This window comes from Bombus huntii, chromosome 11 (genome assembly GCF_024542735.1).
Source record: "Bombus huntii isolate Logan2020A chromosome 11, iyBomHunt1.1, whole genome shotgun sequence".
Taxonomy (NCBI): domain Eukaryota; kingdom Metazoa; phylum Arthropoda; class Insecta; order Hymenoptera; family Apidae; genus Bombus; species Bombus huntii.
Genome location: NC_066248.1, coordinates 13,025,375 through 13,046,279, shown reverse-complemented (window position 1 = coordinate 13,046,279; position 20,905 = coordinate 13,025,375). Strand labels below are relative to the sequence as shown.

Here is a 20,905-nt window from a genome sequence, read left to right as displayed (position 1 = left end):
CCTACGATACATGAGAATTAAGATTGCAGAATGTAAGGGATAAAAATTTTTTAAAAATGTTCAATTACGTAAAAGTCATTATTTCTCTTAAAAAATACATTTATTTTTCATTTTATACCTGGCACGTTTTGTGTCAGATTAAACTTAGGCGAATGAAAAATTTTGAAAATAAAAATTTTCTTAGAATATTCAGTTACGTGAAAGCAACGTATTTTTTATTGTATGTCTATCACATCCTATGTCGTCCTAAGAGTAAGTTAATACAAAATTTGTAGACTGAGAATTTGCTTAGGATATTTAGTTGGGGAAAAGTAACTTCAAATTTTGTTAGCCATCATGAAACGCGATGTTATTAATATATTTCCAAAGGTAACACAGTAGCAGTCGATGCTTATGTACAGTAATAACTGAAATATAATAGCGTCCAAAGCCTCGGAGCTTAGCACGAGCAACACTGCTTTAACCCATTGAGACTGATGTTGCGTTATAACGATTTTATCGTAGATGAGCGTTTAAAAACAATACATCTGCACATGGTGCAGCTGTAGTACCGAAATATGGTATTCGGCGAGGATTATGTTGTAAGAGAGGGTGATAGTTGAACTAGTAACGGAATTTCTGTATATAATGAGCTCCCTTGGTTTATTTGGCAGGGTGTTCCCAGAGAACAATATCTTGTACAATACCCTAGGTATTATTTTAGTCCGTTGTTGAGACTAAAGATTTGGTTTTGTTTTCAATTTTGGTCTCAACGAACTGCAATTTACAGTCTACTCTCATTTACATTGTGGTCTATCTTTACTATATTCTTCTATCATTAATATAGTCGTGAAAATTACGTAAGGTGTTTGCAAGTAGTTCGAGTAAGTAATATCGCAAACGCGAATAGGTAGAATACAAATTGAGGAATACGTTCGAGTATCCTTGATTAAAATTGAGTAGTTTACGAATTCAATAGTCGTTTGATCGTAGAAATGGTGCAATATCGAAGATTCTTATGCGCTACTTGAAATATTAAACATCGAATTCCAAATACATTATGTTCTGTTTTATCGGCCCTATGCTATCTCTCGTAAATATCTCAATATTTTTATTCGAACGATACTTTGAACACATAAACGATATGAGGATATAGAATCTTTTAAACAACAAAAGTGCTCCATAACGTTTGATAATTATATTCAATACTATTAATATCAGTACTGAATGTTCCATTGATGTTCGACCAAATGCACGCACTGATGTAAGCTGGATTGCATATCTACAGGCGACCCTAGCGCAACATTCAACTTCCTCGAACTTGAAAAATAAGTGCCATGCACATTCGACATTTATATACATGAACTTTCCTTATTATCTTAATGTCTAGAATCATCCATATAATTTATAAACATTCTTTGTAATATACATTGGAATAAAAATAAAAAGAAAGATCATGATTTATCTTTTCGTCTGCATTTTCGCAATGGAATTACATCCAGACCAGAAACAAGCAAACGTCCAAGCAATTTTGAACAGTATGTATAGTATGTTTCCTATTTTACTGTGAGAAAAACCTACGTCTGGCTACATACATGTCTACAAGACCGCTCTCCTAATAAATCTTATTTTGTCGTCAATATATCCCTGTAACCGGCTCCCTGCTCGTCCAGACGTAATACGAACGAAAGTAATCGCGCGATTTTCCAATTTATCGTCCGAGGATCGGCAATGGTTTGGCAATCGCGTCTTGTAACAATACGTCTTCCACGGATGCTTGTTCCGGGTTGAAAAATGCCCGTGACCCGGACCAATTCACGAAACGAGATTAATGGTTTCGCGAGGATGTTGCCTGTCGTTGAGAAAGAATCTCGTCGAACAAAACGGAACGAAACGGAATGAAATAAAACGAAGGGAACGGAAACGCACGAGCGCCTCTTGATCAATTCCTCGACAAAGCACGGATCGCTGGCAATTACCAGCGCTCGTGCACACGACTACAATAATGCCACAGGGGCAGATTACACTCTGCAGGCCAACCCTTTTTCCGGATTGCTGCATTTTATGCGCCTTTTTGCGCAAAGTGCAGCGACCGAACGCTGCTCGATCGTTCTGTACGCTCTTCTTTTTTTGCAGCGATAGATTTTAATGAAATACGAGTTTATGGCGATTCTTTGCGAGAGTAACATGGAAATCGATGGATAGAAACGTGATTAATATGAAATGATCCAGACGAGACTGTTCTAAATGAAGATTACAGGCTGTAGAATTCGATATTAATCTTATTTTCTAGTTTTCGAATTCAGTACATTGTGAACTAATCTGCAGTTACTAAAATTATTCTTTCTTTTTCACTCTGGAGCTGAACAGATGTTTTTCTGTCCCTTTTTAATTTAAAAAATATTGCTCGTAATACTAAAATATTGAGAAACATTAACACGTCGAAGATATTATGATATTGTTTGTCTTAACAGTGAATCTATCTGGTTTACTCATAAAGCGACATTCAAATATTGAAATTAACAAAAACATATTATTATATTTTGTATTTATTTCTAATGTGTATTTTTATTTATTGCACAATATATAATTTTTCATATGATTTTTCAATATATTGTGCTTATAGTTCCAGTATTTCGTTTCGAATGTAATACGTCAGCGATGAAGTTCTTAGACAGTTAAGCATACCATTTAAAGTTCTTGTCTCTAAACTCTCCCATATTTGTCATCCTTGAAACTTTCACTCTCTACCCTTAGAAACTTTCCACCCCATATACACTTCGAGAGCTCTGACTTTTACGCGTGTTATCCATCTCCACTTCGCTGACCCTCGATATTATATTAAAAATTCATTTCAATTTTTTAACTGTCCGTAAAGTACCTTCGTTAATTAATACTGCTACTAAAATATGAAAATTGCTCCTGATGAAGTGGTATATCATTAACAATTTAACGAATAAAGGTAAGTACAATATAAATATATATAGAAAAAAACGGTACATAAAGATTAAATCTAGAAAATTCTTATAAAGAGTCATCAATTCGTGAAATTATCTTTGCCACTTTAACATAAACAAAGAAAACATAAATCGACTCGCATAAAAATATCGAAAGAATATTAGGTAAATACTAGATGCAACTGGCCACTTTTATCATTCTAGAGTTACAATCTTCCCAAAGAAATTTGTTACATGTCTACTCATGCAAAAATACTCAGAGAATATTATAATAAATAAATAATTATTAAATAATAATAAAATAATACTAACAGCAACTGCAACACATGCAATCATAACAGGAAGATTCAGAAATTGTTAACATAATTTTATGGTAATTTCGGAACTCCATCTTCCTGGCTGTTACATCGTCGCCGAGGCATCCGGAGTTTCTATCAGCAACCGGAACACATGGCACCGGCCAGCCGTTCCTCGTGATTTACTGCTATTGCCTTGCAAACTTGATTATAATGATGCAGGAACACCGTTTGCCGAATTATACGCGGAACCGCGTGTAGCCGGACTTTCATTAAACGATAATCATCTTCCGCTCACTTGTTGGAACGGCCGGAAACTGTTGGGGACAATGCATCTTCCACGTATTGTCTCCGGTATCGCACTTCGCCTCTTTATCGCAGCTCAAACAGTTTTCCCACGTGAAGAATGCAACCATAGTTGATAAAAAGTTGGCGACGTTTTGACGCCGGGAGAAAGCGTTAAATTTGCCGTGGGATTTAATTAAAAGGAAGAACAAGCGTTTTTCGCGATGCTGCTGACGTACTTTAATTAGCAAGAAGAATATAAGAAAGCATAAGAATTATATTTATCCGCAGCCTTAAAGTGCAAAGAATTTGTAAGGAGAATTTCTAATCTTTGTATCTTTAAATCTTTGAATTTCTAAATTTTCAAATCTAAACGTAATTTAGTTTTAGATTAAAAAGTTTCTACTTGAGAATTGCATTCTAAATTTGAACTCCAATACCAGTTGAAAGCAGAGCCGTTTAATCTTCCGATAGTTAAGTTCTAGTTGAATTTCCTGCAGACCAAACAATCGAGGACGAACGAATCCACGAAATGTTGGAGGGAGAGCATAAAGGAACGATGTGCAAAGTGAAGGTAGCCCTAAAGGCTGCAATCTTGATTATTCATCGTATGACGGGCTCGCTGACAATCGCTCTTCTATTTGCACTTATAATTACTGTTTGCGGAGCATTGTTCTTAAGTCTGACGCCTGAAATGGCACCCTAGTTGATAAGTTACGGGGAATCACCGTGCAAAGTCTCCCCGTTTCACAACTGGAATCGACTTCCAAGTAAAACTCTAATGAAGAAGGTTACGGGGTTACTTGCAGATCTCGTGAATTATTACGTTATCCCCGGAAGAGGAATAAGGCTCCTACGTTCGTTAATATTCACGAGCTATACGTATAGAAAAACTGCTCTTCAAAATAGAAATTTAACTTAATAATACACAAATATTATTATTTATACAAAGATCCAAAGACAGAGAAATAAGACTCCTACGTTCGTTAATATTCACGAGCTATACGTATGGAAAAACTGCTCTTCAAAATAAAAATTTAACTTAATAATACACAGATATTATTATTATATATATACAAAGATCCAAAGACTCAAAGATTCGAAAATGTTTATATAAATTTATACTTTTACAATATAGACGCAATTACAGAAATACAGAGGCGGAACGTAATTTGTAAATTATTATATATATAATTAATATTTTGTATATATTATATAATATATTACAACGAGGGTTCTACTTTGAATATTTTACATGTTTTTCCATAGTATGTGCATTCTGTGCATTTTTGCATCATTAAATTTTTCATGACTGCAGAAACATCTAATTATAATAAATTATGTTACATTAGATCTAAAACCTCTCTAATCCAGATATTCTAAAATAACAGAGGAGTTAGCTGGAAAGTTATGAAATTCTATGGAATAAAAATAAAATTTCACTTTTTAAAAGACTTACGCAATCACGGAATAGATATAAAAATTTAGTAGATAAAATGTTGTTTCAACAAACCACAACAATCTTTCGTTGATGCTGTAGCTCATCTCGTATCAGAAACGATTCTATGAAGCCTCAAGTAAACGAGATGGAAATGAGACGAGCGTAAAAACAGGGCAGCGTGAACGATAACGGGATGAGATAGCGAACGCATAAAGACGTTGTCACCTTTCAACGAACGCGTTAATAAAGGTAGACGGTTTAAGGCCGATCGGATACTTCAATCTTACTGAATGCCATTTTCATAATCGTTTCGGAAGCACGGTAAGAGTTAAAGTAAACTTGGAGCTTTAACGAACGGACTTCTAAGCCGATTAACATCCTCGAACTCCTCGAATATACACAATCCAGGAGTCTGAACAAGCAAGTTCGCTGGGACAATCAGCTTATTCGCGGAGTTTCTTTCCACGATCCAGTATGTACACAAACGAGCTATTTATGAAACGATGCTGAGGAAAAACGGACAATAAAAATGTCTTCCAGGCGTTCCAAAGCGAGAAACAATTGAAATCGATCAGCTGCTTATCGACTTTCTCAAAGGAGACTTAATTACGAACTTGGGCATTGATCGCGCTCTTTCATTGATTTTAAACCTCTGCATTATTATCTCTTCATCTTTCTCGTTCGCTGGAAAATTTGTACTCTAAAAGTTTTAGGCTTCGACTTTTACACTTTGGATCTACATTCTCATTACATCTAAATTCTCTAGGACGTGAAATTCCGAATAAAAGCATTTGAAATGTTCAATGTTTCGCGTATCTTTTCATCTTTCGTTGCATGTTTCCTGAAAATTCATGTTTATACGTTGGTAAATTTCGAAATTCAGAGGTTCAAACATTCGAAGGTTAAAAATACCTTCGTCGAACTCTTTGCAATCTTGCAATCATTAAAAGTATCAAACATTTGTCAAACGTGACCATCTAATTGAATCTTGACTTTGATCCCATCACTCTTGATTGCAGTTAGATAAGTTTCATCTGCTTTAAAATTTATTCGCGAAGAAACGCTACGAGCGGTATGCATTGTATATATTGTTCTACTATTTATCCAACTTCTTCATGGCACATAATATAAGTTCAGGAACTCGTTATCAAGACGAGAGAGTCGCAACAAAGTCGTACCCTTCTCCAGAGGTAATTTTTCTAATAAAAAAACGCGGCTCTGGAAAGGATAGTCGAGCGTGGCAGCGAGTAATTATCAATTAATCTTCATTAAAGCCTTCCGCGTTCCTGCAGATGGCTGCTACGATGGAAAACAATCGGACGCTTGCTCCAAGGAGCGTGCAGTTAGTTTGGAAAGTTAGTTTCGAAAGAGGCAGAAGGAGAGAGAGAAGAGCGGGGGAAAACGAAAAGGGTGTTGCCAGGCGTGTTGGAGACTCGCCCTCGACTCGTCTCCCTCGGAAAGCTTAAATCGGCTTCATATCTTAGCCCCTGCAACCCTCTTGTATCTCTAATCAGATCATTAAGCTCGCGGAGCGTGCGCATGAAGAAATTTGTCGCAAACCGAGTCCTCCGCGTGACTCGCGAAGAAAATGTATAATCGAATCAACATTGACGAGGGGTCGCGACTTTTTCCGTTTCGGTTTGCGCGTAAATCTGCACGCCTGTCGATAAACCTTCGGATACACTCGACGAGTTATTAAGTTAGAACTACGACTGGGGTTGCTTGTAAAGTGGGTGGCCAAACTTGGCGAAATTCTGCCCCTCTCTTTTTATGTATATTTTAGCTTCCCTTTGCTTTTCGTTTCTTCACCATGCTCCTGCTTTTCTTTTTTTGCGTAATATATTTTCCGGACGTTTCCCGCCTCAAGTTCTTTTTTTCTTCTTTCGACGCGGAACACTACGTTTAATCAAAAGCCAAGCAATGAAATTAATTCACGAAAATGTTGAAACTCGTCGTAACGTTAGAGATACCTTTTTAATGCTTCGTCAAATATTATTTAAGCTAATTTACTTCTTCATACTATTCGCTTCTTTGATGCTTATTTAAGCTTCATACTTATTTAATCTGATACTTACTTAAATACTTTGTTGGATTACAGAAAGTCGTAGAATCCAAGTGTCTCATAGAGACAATGACGAGTACTAAATGTATTCAAAGTTACTGCGGTTCTCGAATTTTGAGCATTCGTGACTAAAGACGTCTGAAGTGTCGTTACAGTAATAGAGAGAATGGTTTCTACGACAGATGGTTAAAGTTCCGAAACTCGTAACGGGGGTGGAAAGCGAAGGTGGTAGCAAAGTATAGTGGCAACTGTCTTCCAAATGAGAGCCATTTTTTATCCACGACACAGCTGTGACAACATGTTTCACAATTGTATCCATTACCATCTCCCTTTATAATAATTTCTCACCTTCATAATCATAACGATTACATCGACGATGCAGCGATCGTTTAAATCCACAAACTGTTCCACCGTGAAACTCAGTGACAAAGGATACATTTTTTACAGGCTAATTGCATTGGAACATTTTTTCCTTTCTTTTCTTTTTTTCTTTATTTGAAATTTTATTTATCGTCAAACGTTTCGACCTCGGTGAGTTATATTGGACTCTGAAGTATTAATATTTCACGGTAGAATTATCACGCTGGAAGCAATTGAAACATGCGCAACAATGGCAAAGGGATTGAACGGGGCCACGGTACGGGTTCAGTTAGAACCTTTTCGACGAGAATTAAAACTGGACAGCTCCTTCAAGCGAATTCGATTTGTTCCAGGATGGAGGAGACATCACGGGGGTTGCTGCAGCATAAGCACAGGGCCGAACAGCTGAAGCAAGAGAAAACTGCGCTCACACTTTCTTACGAGGTAAGATTTTACCAAAAAAATGTTTCCAAGTAGCTCAGAAGTTTAGTCGATTATCCATAATATTAATAAACCTCGATATTCAGCAGAACCACTTTTAACAGTCAGTTTAATACCTATTCAATGATTATTATGTCTCATTGCAGTATTTGGTAAAACTTCAAAATGTTTTGCCAGTCACTTGTGAGCTTCGAACTTTTCGAAAATGTTAAATTATGTAACATTACGAGATGCCATTAAATTTTCTGATTTCAAAAGATCAAGATCGCTCGATAATTAGTCGTATCGCATGTTACATCGAAACATAAGTCCCTGAAGGAATTCAATTTCTGCAGAATTTCAATTGCGCGTACCGTCCTCCTTGAATTTATATTCGTTCGAGTGGTTCGTCGGATTTTAGCTTCCCGAATCTAGGGTGAAATGAAAAGCGGAGTGTCTCCCCCTTGATTCAACCATTGGTCCCGTTGTCGATAAGCACGAACAGATAACGAAGAGGCTGTCAAATTCTCTAGTCTATCGAACAGAGTTTCCATCGTTTATCGTGGCGGCTATTTCTTTTTTTCTCTTCTACGATTTATTTGTTTTTCTCTCTTTTTTTTTTTGTAAACAGAAGTCGAGACACGATGACACTCTGGTAAAAAGCTTCCAGCTGCCATGGTCCAATAACAACGCTCTCGTAATGCGAACCAACAAGCTGTTATTGTATTTCAGCTGAAGTTGTCATGTACGATTGTTCCTGCCGGCGACACAAAGCGGGGTGCTGGGTTTATCGTTGAATTCACGTAACGCAATTTATTTCGTCCTCTTATTCGGTACTTTCGGTCCATGAAGCGACACAATGGGCTAAAGAACGCGATATGCACGCGATGTATACTCCGCGTCGATTAAAAACACTCGATCGGTGCGATTAAGGATATTCTTTTCGATAGACCTGTTACCGATCGGCGTTTCAATTAATTTCTCTGTACATTTGAAGCAGACGCACACGCAAGTGGAAGGGAACGCGTTTATTCGAAACTCTTCCAACTTGACTAATCTATGTTCCCAATAAACCGAAAGATTGACATCTATGAATTCGTCTGAGAAATTCGTCTGTCGTATTGTAGACAGGAGGGTATGGCATTTAAAAAAATCAAGTTGACCTTAAATTTTCCCCTTCGTTTATAGAAAAACTATGTATGTTACGTAATGTCTCCCACCGTACCGAAAACTTCTTTTCTAAAAACAATGTTTTCATGTTTTCATTTCTTTACGATATATTTACTTTAAATTCAAGGAAACTTCTACATTTCTAGGTTCTACAGGTTTCATTTTCGAATCCATATGCCTTATGAACTATACTATAATATGACGTAGAATCACCCTCAAAGTGCTTTTACGATCATTTACGACCTACAGCATATGTGAAATCTATGTTTAAAAATCTATTTTTATCCGTTATACCTGTCCAACCACGTCGGAAATCAAAGACAGAGAAACATATTTGAATAGAATTTGGTTTCGTAGAAAGGCAATTTTGGCAAAGACCGCCAGCAAATTCCCTAATTCTGCTCGATCCTAAGCGAGCCATCTGCGAACTGACAATACTTTCGCCACATATTTGCCAACGACCAATATTCCTGACTTAACGAAGTAACGTAACGCGGCCGTGTACAATGAAAGGGGAGGAAACGGTAAACGGTCGCGTTTGCTACGAACCCTTAGAATGGTACGCACTATCTCGTTCACGGCCGGTTTGCTTCTAAAAGAGTCGTAGATTTAGAACGCGTGGGGTGTGCATCACTGCCCCACGAAATACCGTTTATTATCGATCGTCACTCGATCCCCTGGTTCAATGTCGTCCCGCCCTACCGATGCCACCCCCCTAAAAGTCCCTTTGCCGGCTATGAGGAAGTATATCCATAATGCCTGCAAGTGTTCTCTGTAGCTGTTCGATTTTACTTGCGGAGCGCGCATCCCCCTTCTTTCTTCGCGATCTCAGGACGAAAAGTTGCTTGAAAATTCCGCTTAACATAATTTTTTCTGGTAAGAAAGGCGAATGGGTTTCGTCACATCGCTGACGAATTTTTTTTTTAGTTCTATTAGTATTAATAAATTAACGTTGTTTTATTAGTAGATTAGAGGAGCTGATAATACGAGGAAAGAAATCTAATTCAATAGGATGTGCTAAAAATTGCAACTCGTAACCTTCGCTCCTATGTTCTTTATAAATTCGAGTAAATTGTCTTTTGAATTCTTCGTACATTCGAATTTAACGTCTTGTTACAAGTGTGTTTTTCAAGATTAGAAATTGATTAGATTAGAAATGTCCCTGTACTCGATGCGTGCAATTCAGAGGCGAGCAGATGCTGTCGAGTGCGACGATAGATTAGTCGAAAGTGGCGGGAAACGACGCGAAAAGATACGCTGCGGGAAGAACTCCATGAAGCGGACAGTTTATATTTCTATTTTTCGTTGCTCTTCTCTCGCGAGATGACAGAAAATCGTTGCTCTCCCTTCAGCTTTGAAAGAAGAAGGGAGTGTAGACATTAGCAAGGGCCGGTTGGCTGGCACGACTGTTATAAATCAGACACACGCACCCTCTATTAGCACCCCTGTCCCCGACAGGTCTCTACAGCCCTAATTTAACGTTAAACGCTTTTCTGCTAATAACGACCGCTTGTGTTATTAACTCTGACTACGGAACTGCGCCGAATCCTTGAGAAAAGTGCAGTTGGCCACCGAGGAGGCGCGACACTTCTTCGAACTATCGCCATAGTCCTTCAAATTATTGCCGATTTCTCAGTAAGCAAAGGAGCGCTCCTTGATTTTCTTATCCATCGTTTTGAAACATCCGAGAAAAAGTTTTATCATCTTCTCGTGGCATTTGTATTATTTCTCAATTGATGCTATAACCTACGAGAGTTTGAATTAAATATTACGTATAATTTTGGAATATTTGTTATTCTCATTTGTATTCTGCGATTCACGTGACGAAGATTATCATTTGTAATCCACTTAAAATTAAATAACTCAAATCTAATCCTAGTTCGAGTTATTGTAATCACCTCGTCGAGTTAGAACTGTGACGCGAGTTACATTGAACCGCTTTTTCGTTAATTACGTTTTATTTTTTGTTTTTCATTTACCAACAGGCACGCGTGCATCAGTATCAGGCTCAGATTTCGAAGCTGCAGCTGGAGAACGAGTCGATGAGGGGTCAGCTGCGCGGTTTGGAGGCTGCATGTGCTGGTGAGGTGCATGCTGCGTTGGTGGCACGTCTGGCGACCTTGGAAACGGAACACGCTGCCTTGGCACGAGACGCGGACGCTCAGCGTCGCCAGTACGAGCGGTGCCTGGACGACGTCGCCAACCAGGTGGTCCGCGCCCTTCTATCCCAAAAGGTTCATTGCTATGCTCTCGTTACCACGTCCTCGACTTGTCTTTCTTCTCTTCTCATTTCCTCTTTTAATTCTCATTTTTTATTCATCTTTTGTCGTGATGAAATACTCACGTCATTCGATCTTTATGTCTAATTATTTGATGATACCCGAAGATTTGTGATCTCGAAGTAAATTATGTTGCATTTGAGATATATTCATACTTCTGAGTCGATTTCGTTGACTAGTATAAGACGTTGGCCTTTAAGGGATAATATTTGTGTTTAATTTCTTCTCCTCTTTTATGTGTACTATCCGTTTAAAAGAAATCTACCAAGGATTAACCAGATTTCACCCTTAATGTCGATCCCGTCTAATCCATCTGCTGAGCTGCGAGATTGCAAAGCTGCAAATGTGTGTTCACGCATACTAAATTAGCTCGATTAAATAACACGAATATATTTATCAATATTTTCCAGGGGATAAACTTCTGCGTTCGAATAAGTTGACGTTGCTCGAACCTTTTAGCACGTAGAAGGAAAAACAGCGAACAGAAGAATATTTTATTTTATTTAATGCTAGTTTTCGTGTAGCAAACGCTTGTTTATCCAATCACATTTTCAACATTTTACTTTGAAATCCTCATTGTTTGTCCGCTAACGCGCTTTCTATTGTCATTTTTAAGGTTATGTTTGAAAAAACGGCGTACTTATTGTTTCTTTATGCTGTATAGGGTCTGAGGGAAGAAATCGGTGCATTGCAGAGGCGTATACGGGAGCTGGAGGCTCAAAATCGTGCACTTTCAGGATTATTGGCCCAGGCCGCAAATCCTGGAAGTCCGACAGAATTGATTCAAGGGATCCTCGAAGCTGGACCGGCGGCACTAGTCGCTGCTCTTGGTCTGGACCCAGCTTGGGTTCCCTTATCAAGGCCACGCTCGCTCAATTTACAGATACCAGTCATGGCTGCTACGAAATGTCGAAGAAACAGACCTTTGGGTACGTTTATCAATACCAAATAGAAATATCTTTTATGAACGAGTAATCGTTTTAAAAATATATATAGCTTGACTAGATAATTCCACGTGTGATTGTACGTTGTGCGTGTGAAATCTTTAATCCTTACGCGTTCGATTGTAGTTTCAAATTTTAGTAATTAATTAAACGGTAAATATATTTTACTTTCAATGAAACTGATTCTAATTTTAGTACATTGCATCTCACTTATAAAAAGTTCACAAATATATATAATAATTAAGAAGGAAAAATTTGTTTACACAGTCCAAGAAACATTTCGCTCGTAAAAGAATTAAGGATACGACATGACTTGAAAGAGCCAGAATTAAAATAAGCATTATGCTTATAAATCAAATGTACAGTTGAAGTATTCACAATAGTCGTACAACAATTACCCGTGTTACTCGTTATATCTGCAATACCATTATAGTATTAACAATTAACCCAAATGCTAAGATAATAAGATTAAAGTAATGCTCACCGCGATAATTCAGCACAAAAACCGTCAGAAGAGGAAGGTAGCGAGAGTCCAGAAAGTGGGAATAGAGACGAGGGTTATTCAACGATGTCCAGCGACGTACAGGGTGAGGGTGCTCGACAGGAACCATCCCGAGGGTTAGAAGATCTAAAGGAGGCGACAGACGAGACCGAGGCAGACGTTTCACCGGATGCACGGCTGGTCGCCCTCGACGCTGGCGACCCGGACGTGCTGTTTTTGCCGTTGAATCTCACCGTAGGAATAAATCCACGTCACAGTTATCCCCCAACCAAAGACTTGCTGCCGTATCAGCACGTGATGCGCAGCTTCTCTGACAGTCACCTATGCCTTAAGCTGACTACTACAACCAATTTCACACCGTACAAGCTACCAAGCCCCATGGGATCCTCTTCTCTTCTTCTAGTCGAAGAAGAAGGCTGGGATGCCGAGTATGTGCAACAATGGCTCAGGTTCGTTCATAACTTCCTAATTACTTCCCTGTCCTTTTCTTTCCGTAATCATTAACTACAAATTATCAAAAAAAAGTAATATGATTTTTTTGTTTACTTTTATTAATTTACTTTTATTGGAAATTGATCGTGACGATCAAATTGGTTTGACAGTTTAAATTCGATTTAAAATTGAATATATGTAAAACACAATGGTATGGGTTGAAAAACAAATTGAAAACAAATTGAAATTTTTGCAACCCAAAGGTTGGACGACAGCAGAAGTGCTCAACAACATCGAGATCACCTCGAGTTGGAATATGACAGAGCAGAACTGGAAGATTGGAGTTTCTCGTTGTCCACCGAGGACCTTGTTCAAAATGAATCTACGGTATGGAAGGAACCCTCCACCACTACCACCCCAGCTCTTCCAGCAATCAAGGAACATAATCCTTTGGAATTGGAAGAAGACGCGAATGAATGTTTGTGGAATGGTGCCAGTTACCTTGCTGATAGAACAGGAGGCGAACTGGTAAGAATAGAAAACAATATTGTTTCTTTATATCTTCTTCAAATTAGATATGGTTTTAACAATTGATAAATTTTTGATAGAACTCCATTTATACAAACTTTCCAATAGAAAGGTAATGTACGTAATTAGATTTCATACAATAAAAGTCTACTGATTCTCCGCTTTATGATCTTTCATTCAATGGTAAGAGTTTACATTCGGTGGATTTAAGTGAATTTAAGTGGATTAAATAAATGGATTTAACTAACAAGAGTTAATTTAACCGGGTATTGAATACAACTTGGTTCAAATAATTGGAGTTCATATAAACAGAGTTCTACTTAGTCTTAGATTAGGCTATTCGTTAAACAATGCAATTGTATACAATTTTTATTTGGGAATCTCTTGTTCGTTACCTAGGTTGCTCTTCTTATGGATGCCAGAGCGACTGGGTCGTGGCCATACGCTACGAGTCCTGGTGCTTCCTGGAGCAGCGAAGAAGGAGCATTTGAAAATTCCAGCAAACGATCCTCTGCGGCGTTATCCGGCTGCAGCGATGATCCAGACTCTCCATCCATTGGCACGGATTTTACCAGAGACTTTTATAGACTGGTAAAGTTCGAGAGTACGAAAAGCTTGGCAAGCACATCGTCGAGAAGCGGAAGACCTCCACCGGACAGGGAACAAGCATTGCAGAGCGTGTTGTCCTTTATCGCTGAACAACAAATGTATTTGGCTGAATTGCCAAATAATCTACTAGAACATAATAGTGCAACTCTTGCAACGGAAGGTATATTCTTTTCATGTCTATATGTCTTATCGTTATGTTTGCTGTATTTTATTATTTCAAAATTTATTCCTAAGTTCACGTGTCACAACACAAAATTAATGGTACAATTCTAAGCAACAAAAATGTTGGAAGAAAAGAATATTTAAGAAAACTAATAACGAAATATCTTGGAACACGGATTAAAATCGAACATTATGTAAAAAGTTCTAGAGGAAACCGAACACAAGGATGAGTCTGGAACTGAGGCGATGTGCGCCGAAATAGAAACATCTGTCGATCAAGATAGCAGCAACATCGAGAACATTGCTGAAACGAGCAGTAACGACGATTTGCTCGATCAGATACCCGTACCCTCTTTAGCGCCGGAGGAGAGAATAATCAGTGCGGTAGCTTGCAATGGTGGTGTTTCTTATACTACGGTCGCGCCGTCTGAATTAGGTGCCGTTCCCGAAGAAGACGAGGAAGCTGCTACTTCCTCTACACCAAGCACAGTTGTAAGTTCTATAGTAAAAATTTGGAACGAAAAATCATAATTTAAAATTTAAACATCTTTGTTTTAAATTTCATTTATGTGTTTTCTCCAAAGCTTTATGGTTAAATGTTTTATGTATAATATGGAAAATTTAGTTCAATCCTTATTGCTCGGACAGTATTTTGACATTACGTTTTCATTAGGTAAGCCCAGCAAGAGCACCGTTATTAGTTGAAGGCAGGGACAGATCGTTGAGCTTTCACGAACGTGCCACGTCGAAAGATGTGATAGATGAACTGAATCGAATGATCAGAAAAGGTGAAGAGAACACCGTTACCCAAGAAACCCAGGTGCCGCTTGAAAAATTGGATCTCGCTTGCTGCTGTCCGACTGGATGGGTTCACGTTGAACGAGATATTGACTTTACCGACCCAAAAGTGAGTACTAGTCGTAAAAAATTCAATAGTTATTTTAACCAGTTAACTGCGACTCGTCGTCTCTTATATTTATTGATGCACTCCATGACCTAAGCCCATGAGAGATTCCTAAAACTAAATTCCGCAGTTAACTGGTCAATTAGAAAATTGCGAATTTAAATTTATAAAATAATAATTACCTAATTATCATTTTTTTCACATAAAATTCATATTTCTCCAGGCAAGAGCCAATTTATTAGACGTGATGCTAGAAAGCAGTGAAAGTTCTTCGGCGACATCGAGCAGCGGATCAGCCGGAAGTGACTCGGGGGATGAACCACCTGATTACCGTCACTTGCATAGACTACACCGATACCGACGACAAAAGAAAGGTATTTATTAACAATTCCTTAGTAGTACATCTTCTTGTCCAATCTTGCACATCACTCTGAGATACTTTCTCCTATCTATAAAGTGTATCTTTCGCTGGACACGATATAATTCAACAGACACAAAGGTTATTAAAATATAAGATTTCAAAGCTTGCGAATCTCGACCATACTTTCAATTTCGACATCTTTCTGCCTCTCGTTCAATATATACATGTTTCTTCTTCCAAGAATGCATTGTGAAACAAAGAATCGCTTCCGCTTATCATATTCGAAATAACATTACTAACAACAGTATCAAAAATCACGCTACTATACTCCAATATGTGAAATATTTATTTGACGTAGAATGTGTTCATTTAAGAAATATTTGAATGTATTTAAAGTAAATGGAAAAGTTAAATAAAAATAATTACTCAGTGCCGTTTTAAACTTTCACAGTAATAAGTATGTATATTAGCGTGGATTGAACACCAACACGCATTAACACGTCACGCTGTTAAGTGGCTTTGGCCGATTAACACCCCGTCACTGTACAGTTACAAAAGAAAACGGAACATGAACACGAACGCTGGTAGCCCTCGCTGTACATAGCCTTTTCCACGTTTTCTGTTCAGATGGTAGCTCCTACGCGGTGTGCTTTGATTGTCACAAGAAAAGCTACGTAGTTCGGCTTAGTGACGATCAGTTTCTGTAACCGACATGCCAGTTGGGAGGAATCGTTTCACCGGGACCTATTTTGGCCTGATCCAACGTGAACTGTACGGCTACAACGGATTTTCTATTGGCTTACTAACCGATTATTAACCAGAAGACGTTAGAACGAATTCGTTACGAGTCACCTTTACGCAATTCCACCTTTGCTATTAAACGAATGAAAATCCGATATATACATATCTAATAAATTCCGATCTGACGTCGGTTAACACATTACGAACGATGCGTTTGACAATTTTTTATATTACATATATTTTTTGTTTTATTATTTTTAAACATTTAATAAAGGCAATGTCTATAGTTTTTCCTAAAAATTTGTCCGTAATGTGTTAATAATATTGTTATTTATTTATTTATTTTTTTTTACACGTACAAAATAACGTTCGTTATTATTTAGGATGATTTTGTAACTAGAATATACGTGAAATTTGTACGCAGATACGTAGTAAGTTTGGTTAGTTAATAAAACAGAACAGATATTTGAAAATTGTTTTCGTATTTAAAAATTACATGTTATGTAAATACTTCTCTATTGTTCTATTATTTATTATATATTGTCATTGTATCTAATCTAACTGCGTCTGGAATTGCGTCAAGGATTATATAAAACAGTTACTTTCTCTCTCATTCTGAAAAGTACTACTACTGGTTGATTTCCGTCATTGGCAGGTGTTCGACTTTTCCACTATTTCTATTTCGATCATTTTCCTATTATTCGTCATCTTATAAGAAAAAGCACGGAAGTAAGACACAAACCTTACATACCTAGTACATTAACCTTTAGCATAATAATTTTCGTATATAAATATCTCATTTTCATTTGTTTCAATCACGTCAAGTTATTCGTGGCAGACAAACAACATGTATTTGCAGGTAAATAACCGAAAAAGAATCAGTTTCTTTTTAAACATATCAACGTTACATAGCAATACTTCCAAAGTTACCTCTACGTAAATAAATTTTACAAAACATATCTGCAACTGTGCTGTTTGGCTGTCGCGAAATCGTACATGGAAAATCGAGCACTTGCCAATATTTAAAACTCTCCATACGAAAGTACCCATTCATGAGAGAGATCAACAAACGATCACGTGGCAATGGAAGGCAGAGAAAAAATGGACAGATACGTTATGATAAAGGAGAGTGAGGGAGAGAAAGAGAGAGGAACGTGATACGTGTAAGAGTGCTAAGCCGAGCTACTCTGTGTCTGCTAGAGCCGGTATAGGAAGAAAGAGAAAAGAGATCAAGTGAGGTCTGAGGCATGTTGACCCGCTGCGCTTGGTTTCTCAGCATCGGCGGCCCAGGCACACCGTGTGCTGCGATTGCCGTCAACCTGGGGTTCATCGAGGCCGTCGATCATCGGACGAGGTGACGATTTCTTCGTGCGATACGGAGACAAGGAGCGCGAAGCTGTGGCCTCGTTTGACTTCCTCGACGAGATCGTGGCACCTTCCTCGACAGGCTCGAACGCTAGTCTCATCGATTTGGATGACACACCACCTACAGAGCTTCGTAGCGACATCATGAAGCTTTCTCCTCTTTAGAATCAGCTTCGACATAGAAGTCTATCGTAAAATTGCACGTTGACACGATGGGAGCACTCTTGTAAGGGTAGGAAAAATATCCTGTTTTAATTGTAGGTCGGCGCGCATACTTTGTTACACTATGGTGAACTTATGCTGCGCCGGTGTTAAGCTTCAATGCTGTATCAAAAGTACATAAGTACATGAAACTGAAATCTACGGAGACAAAATGTATTATAACATTTTGAAGGGTACATTGATTTTGTTTTATTACTCTTGTTAAGTCGCGCGTACACTTACATTACACGTACACTTACAGCGAGTAATTTGCATATAATTTCGATGGAAACGTACAAGTTGCTCTTCTTGTACGAATATATTCTACGGGTGTTTTGCTAAGGGTCAGTATAGTGTTATTGCGACGATATCTATTTATTTTTGTTAAATTACCCCAAAAATCTTCGACACAAATTTTCAACGATGTGTATTCTTTTTTCGTAGTATAACGTATAAAATATAGAGAAAATTCGATAGTATAAAAAGAATTTTTTCTTATACTCTCTTATTACTTTAAATCGTACCTCCTTTTTGAATAAACATGAATATTTCTGCACAAAATTAATTATTAAATAAGTTAACGAAATAAAAGCCACTAAACGTAGGTACTGTTATATTGTTTGCCTATTTATCATAGAGATTCTCAAGATGTACATCTTTCTTTGGTGTCTAATGACTTGCTACTTGTTATCACATTCGTAAATATTCAAATCTGTAAATAGGATATTGATTTTCTTATAAATAAGAATAATTATTCATGATCTACTTGCATCTTGAATACCATGGTGTATTACGGCTTTTATAAATTTTTAGATATAAATATAAATTATTATTGAGATAATCACAATATAAAAAATATTGTTTGACTTTATGGTGAAAACTTAGGTATATAATTTCTAGAATTAATGCTCATTTTTTGTTTGAAAACTTCCTTTGAACAAAACGTTAGATGAATTTCCTTTTACCTTTTCTTTATATACATAAAAAGTCCTAGAACAATTTATCATACTTGAAGTATGCTCTTGCTCACAAGATGGAAGTAGACTCCTTAATTATTATATACACATAAACATTAAAGTATGGATAACATTATCTAAGAGGTGGTCTATACATATATACAAAAAATACTATTAGTGTAATATGTACAGTATATGTGAACTATCATGAGAAAAATATCATAGACTGGAACTATGATTATAGGTTACTGTACACTTGAATACATATTTCAAATAGTACTTCCATTGATGATCTTGGCAGGATCATAAAATATCAGGTGATCTTAACAAAATCTACTTCTTACGCACATGAAATTTAATTTACACTTTTAATATACGTTTCATAAAGAATTTTAAAGATTCAGAAGTCGATTACAACAAATCATGATTGGAACGTAACTTTAAAATATTTAGATAGAACAACTGTTTTTACATTTTTCAAACCAAAACATATAATTTAAAGAATGCGATGTCGCGTATTATCTTCCCAAAATTGAGCTTAGAAAAATTTAGATTAAGAGTACTCGACGATTTTGTATGAATATGAATTTGTACTCTTCTTCGTCGATCATCAATAAACGTTGAGGACATACTATAATATCCTGTTGTTGGTATGAGACACGTGTTATATGTACGCTATGAGTGGATATAACCTTTTGTTCCGTCCTCAACGAAAATATATTGAATGTAATACTTATGATCTGTAAGATAAAATAGAAGAAGTTCAAATTCAAACGGATATATTTAAAATACGCTCGGCGAATGAGTCATACCTAGATGATAGAAATAACGTAAGTAAAAAAAACTCGCAACAGAAAAATAGTAACGCTATGATCAAAACGCCGTACCAAGTAGATAATTTCGTCATAACTTGTACAAGATGATTCACACTATTTCAAGAACATATAACGTTCGAGATAAATCGTTAACTTGCGTTTGGTCAAATTACTAGAAATAATATAGTTCATATAATGTTTAAGGTATCAAGTCGATAGAAATTGAAATATTTTACACGTAGGTATATATATATATATATTATATATATGTATTAAACTCGGTGAACATTTTCAATATTGAAATGGAGACTGTACGAATATAGAATTGTATTTTCCATTAGTCCATTTTTTACACACAATTTCTTATTATCATATATACAATGTGTATGAGACTAGAATAATCAATTCATCCTTTATGCATATGTTAAAAAGAGATAAAAAATACTATACATACATATTATATTGAAATCCAGTATATTATTATTGTTTATATCTAATGATTACATAAAACTTTACCGCATCGCTGATTTTAATATTTAATAACTACAACGAAGAAGTTCCAAACGAAAACAACTTATATCCTGCAGTCTCAAAGTAATCGTTTAATGATAGTTATAAGGTACGTGTGAGATGCATTATATCGAAAATGCGATGATTAAAGCACCGATCCTCTATCCCAATTGACAGAAAGAAAATCCATCGATGGATATAAACTCGTGATTGGGACATTGTAAATAGTATGTATTATAGCACAACAGATGTAAGTTATCCTCTCTTGAACTTAATAAATAACGACAATATAACGAATGTAAAGGCGCATATTCGATGTTCAATCTAGAAAACCGTTCCTATAAAAATACTATTGATATACATATAAATATTATCAGTTCACTCGATCATATTGTCCATTAAGATAGACAAATATTTCAATAAATAATAAAAGTAATTTAATTATGCGAATGTTTCATTTGCATGTAAATAGCTGTAATAGTTAGATACTGATGCATAAATTAAAAGTATGATAGTCTCAAGTTTCGTAAATTATAAGATTAATTTCTTTTAGAGAAACAAAATAATATGTTAATAATCTTAAAAATTTGGATCAAATAAATTTTATTACAAGAAATAATATATAT

At 36.6% G+C, this 20,905-nt stretch overlaps 1 protein-coding gene across 8 annotated transcripts in view; it reads left to right on the top strand.

The window, feature by feature from the left end:
- Nucleotides 1–20,720, top strand: part of LOC126871272 (uncharacterized) — a 391,282-nt gene extending 370,562 nt beyond the window's left edge. For 4 of the 8 annotated variants that reach the window (XM_050629885.1, XM_050629881.1, XM_050629883.1 and 1 more), the window contains 10 exons: nucleotides 7,734–7,824; nucleotides 10,956–11,204; nucleotides 11,914–12,178; nucleotides 12,691–13,144; nucleotides 13,391–13,655; nucleotides 14,055–14,424; nucleotides 14,629–14,918; nucleotides 15,100–15,333; nucleotides 15,554–15,704; nucleotides 17,709–20,720. In XM_050629885.1, coding sequence (XP_050485842.1) covers nucleotides 7,734–7,824; nucleotides 10,956–11,204; nucleotides 11,914–12,178; nucleotides 12,691–13,144; nucleotides 13,391–13,655; nucleotides 14,055–14,424; nucleotides 14,629–14,918; nucleotides 15,100–15,333; nucleotides 15,554–15,704; nucleotides 17,709–17,962 — 2,623 coding nt within the window. In that variant the 3' untranslated portion in view covers nucleotides 17,963–20,720. Of the gene's footprint in view, nucleotides 1–7,733; nucleotides 7,825–10,955; nucleotides 11,205–11,913; nucleotides 12,179–12,690; nucleotides 13,145–13,390; nucleotides 13,656–14,054; nucleotides 14,425–14,628; nucleotides 14,919–15,099; nucleotides 15,334–15,553; nucleotides 15,705–16,318 lie in introns of all 8 variants that reach the window. The other 4 variants (XR_007691603.1, XM_050629884.1, XM_050629887.1 and 1 more) reach the window with 4 other exon arrangements.
- Nucleotides 20,721–20,905: the final 185 nt, after the last annotated feature.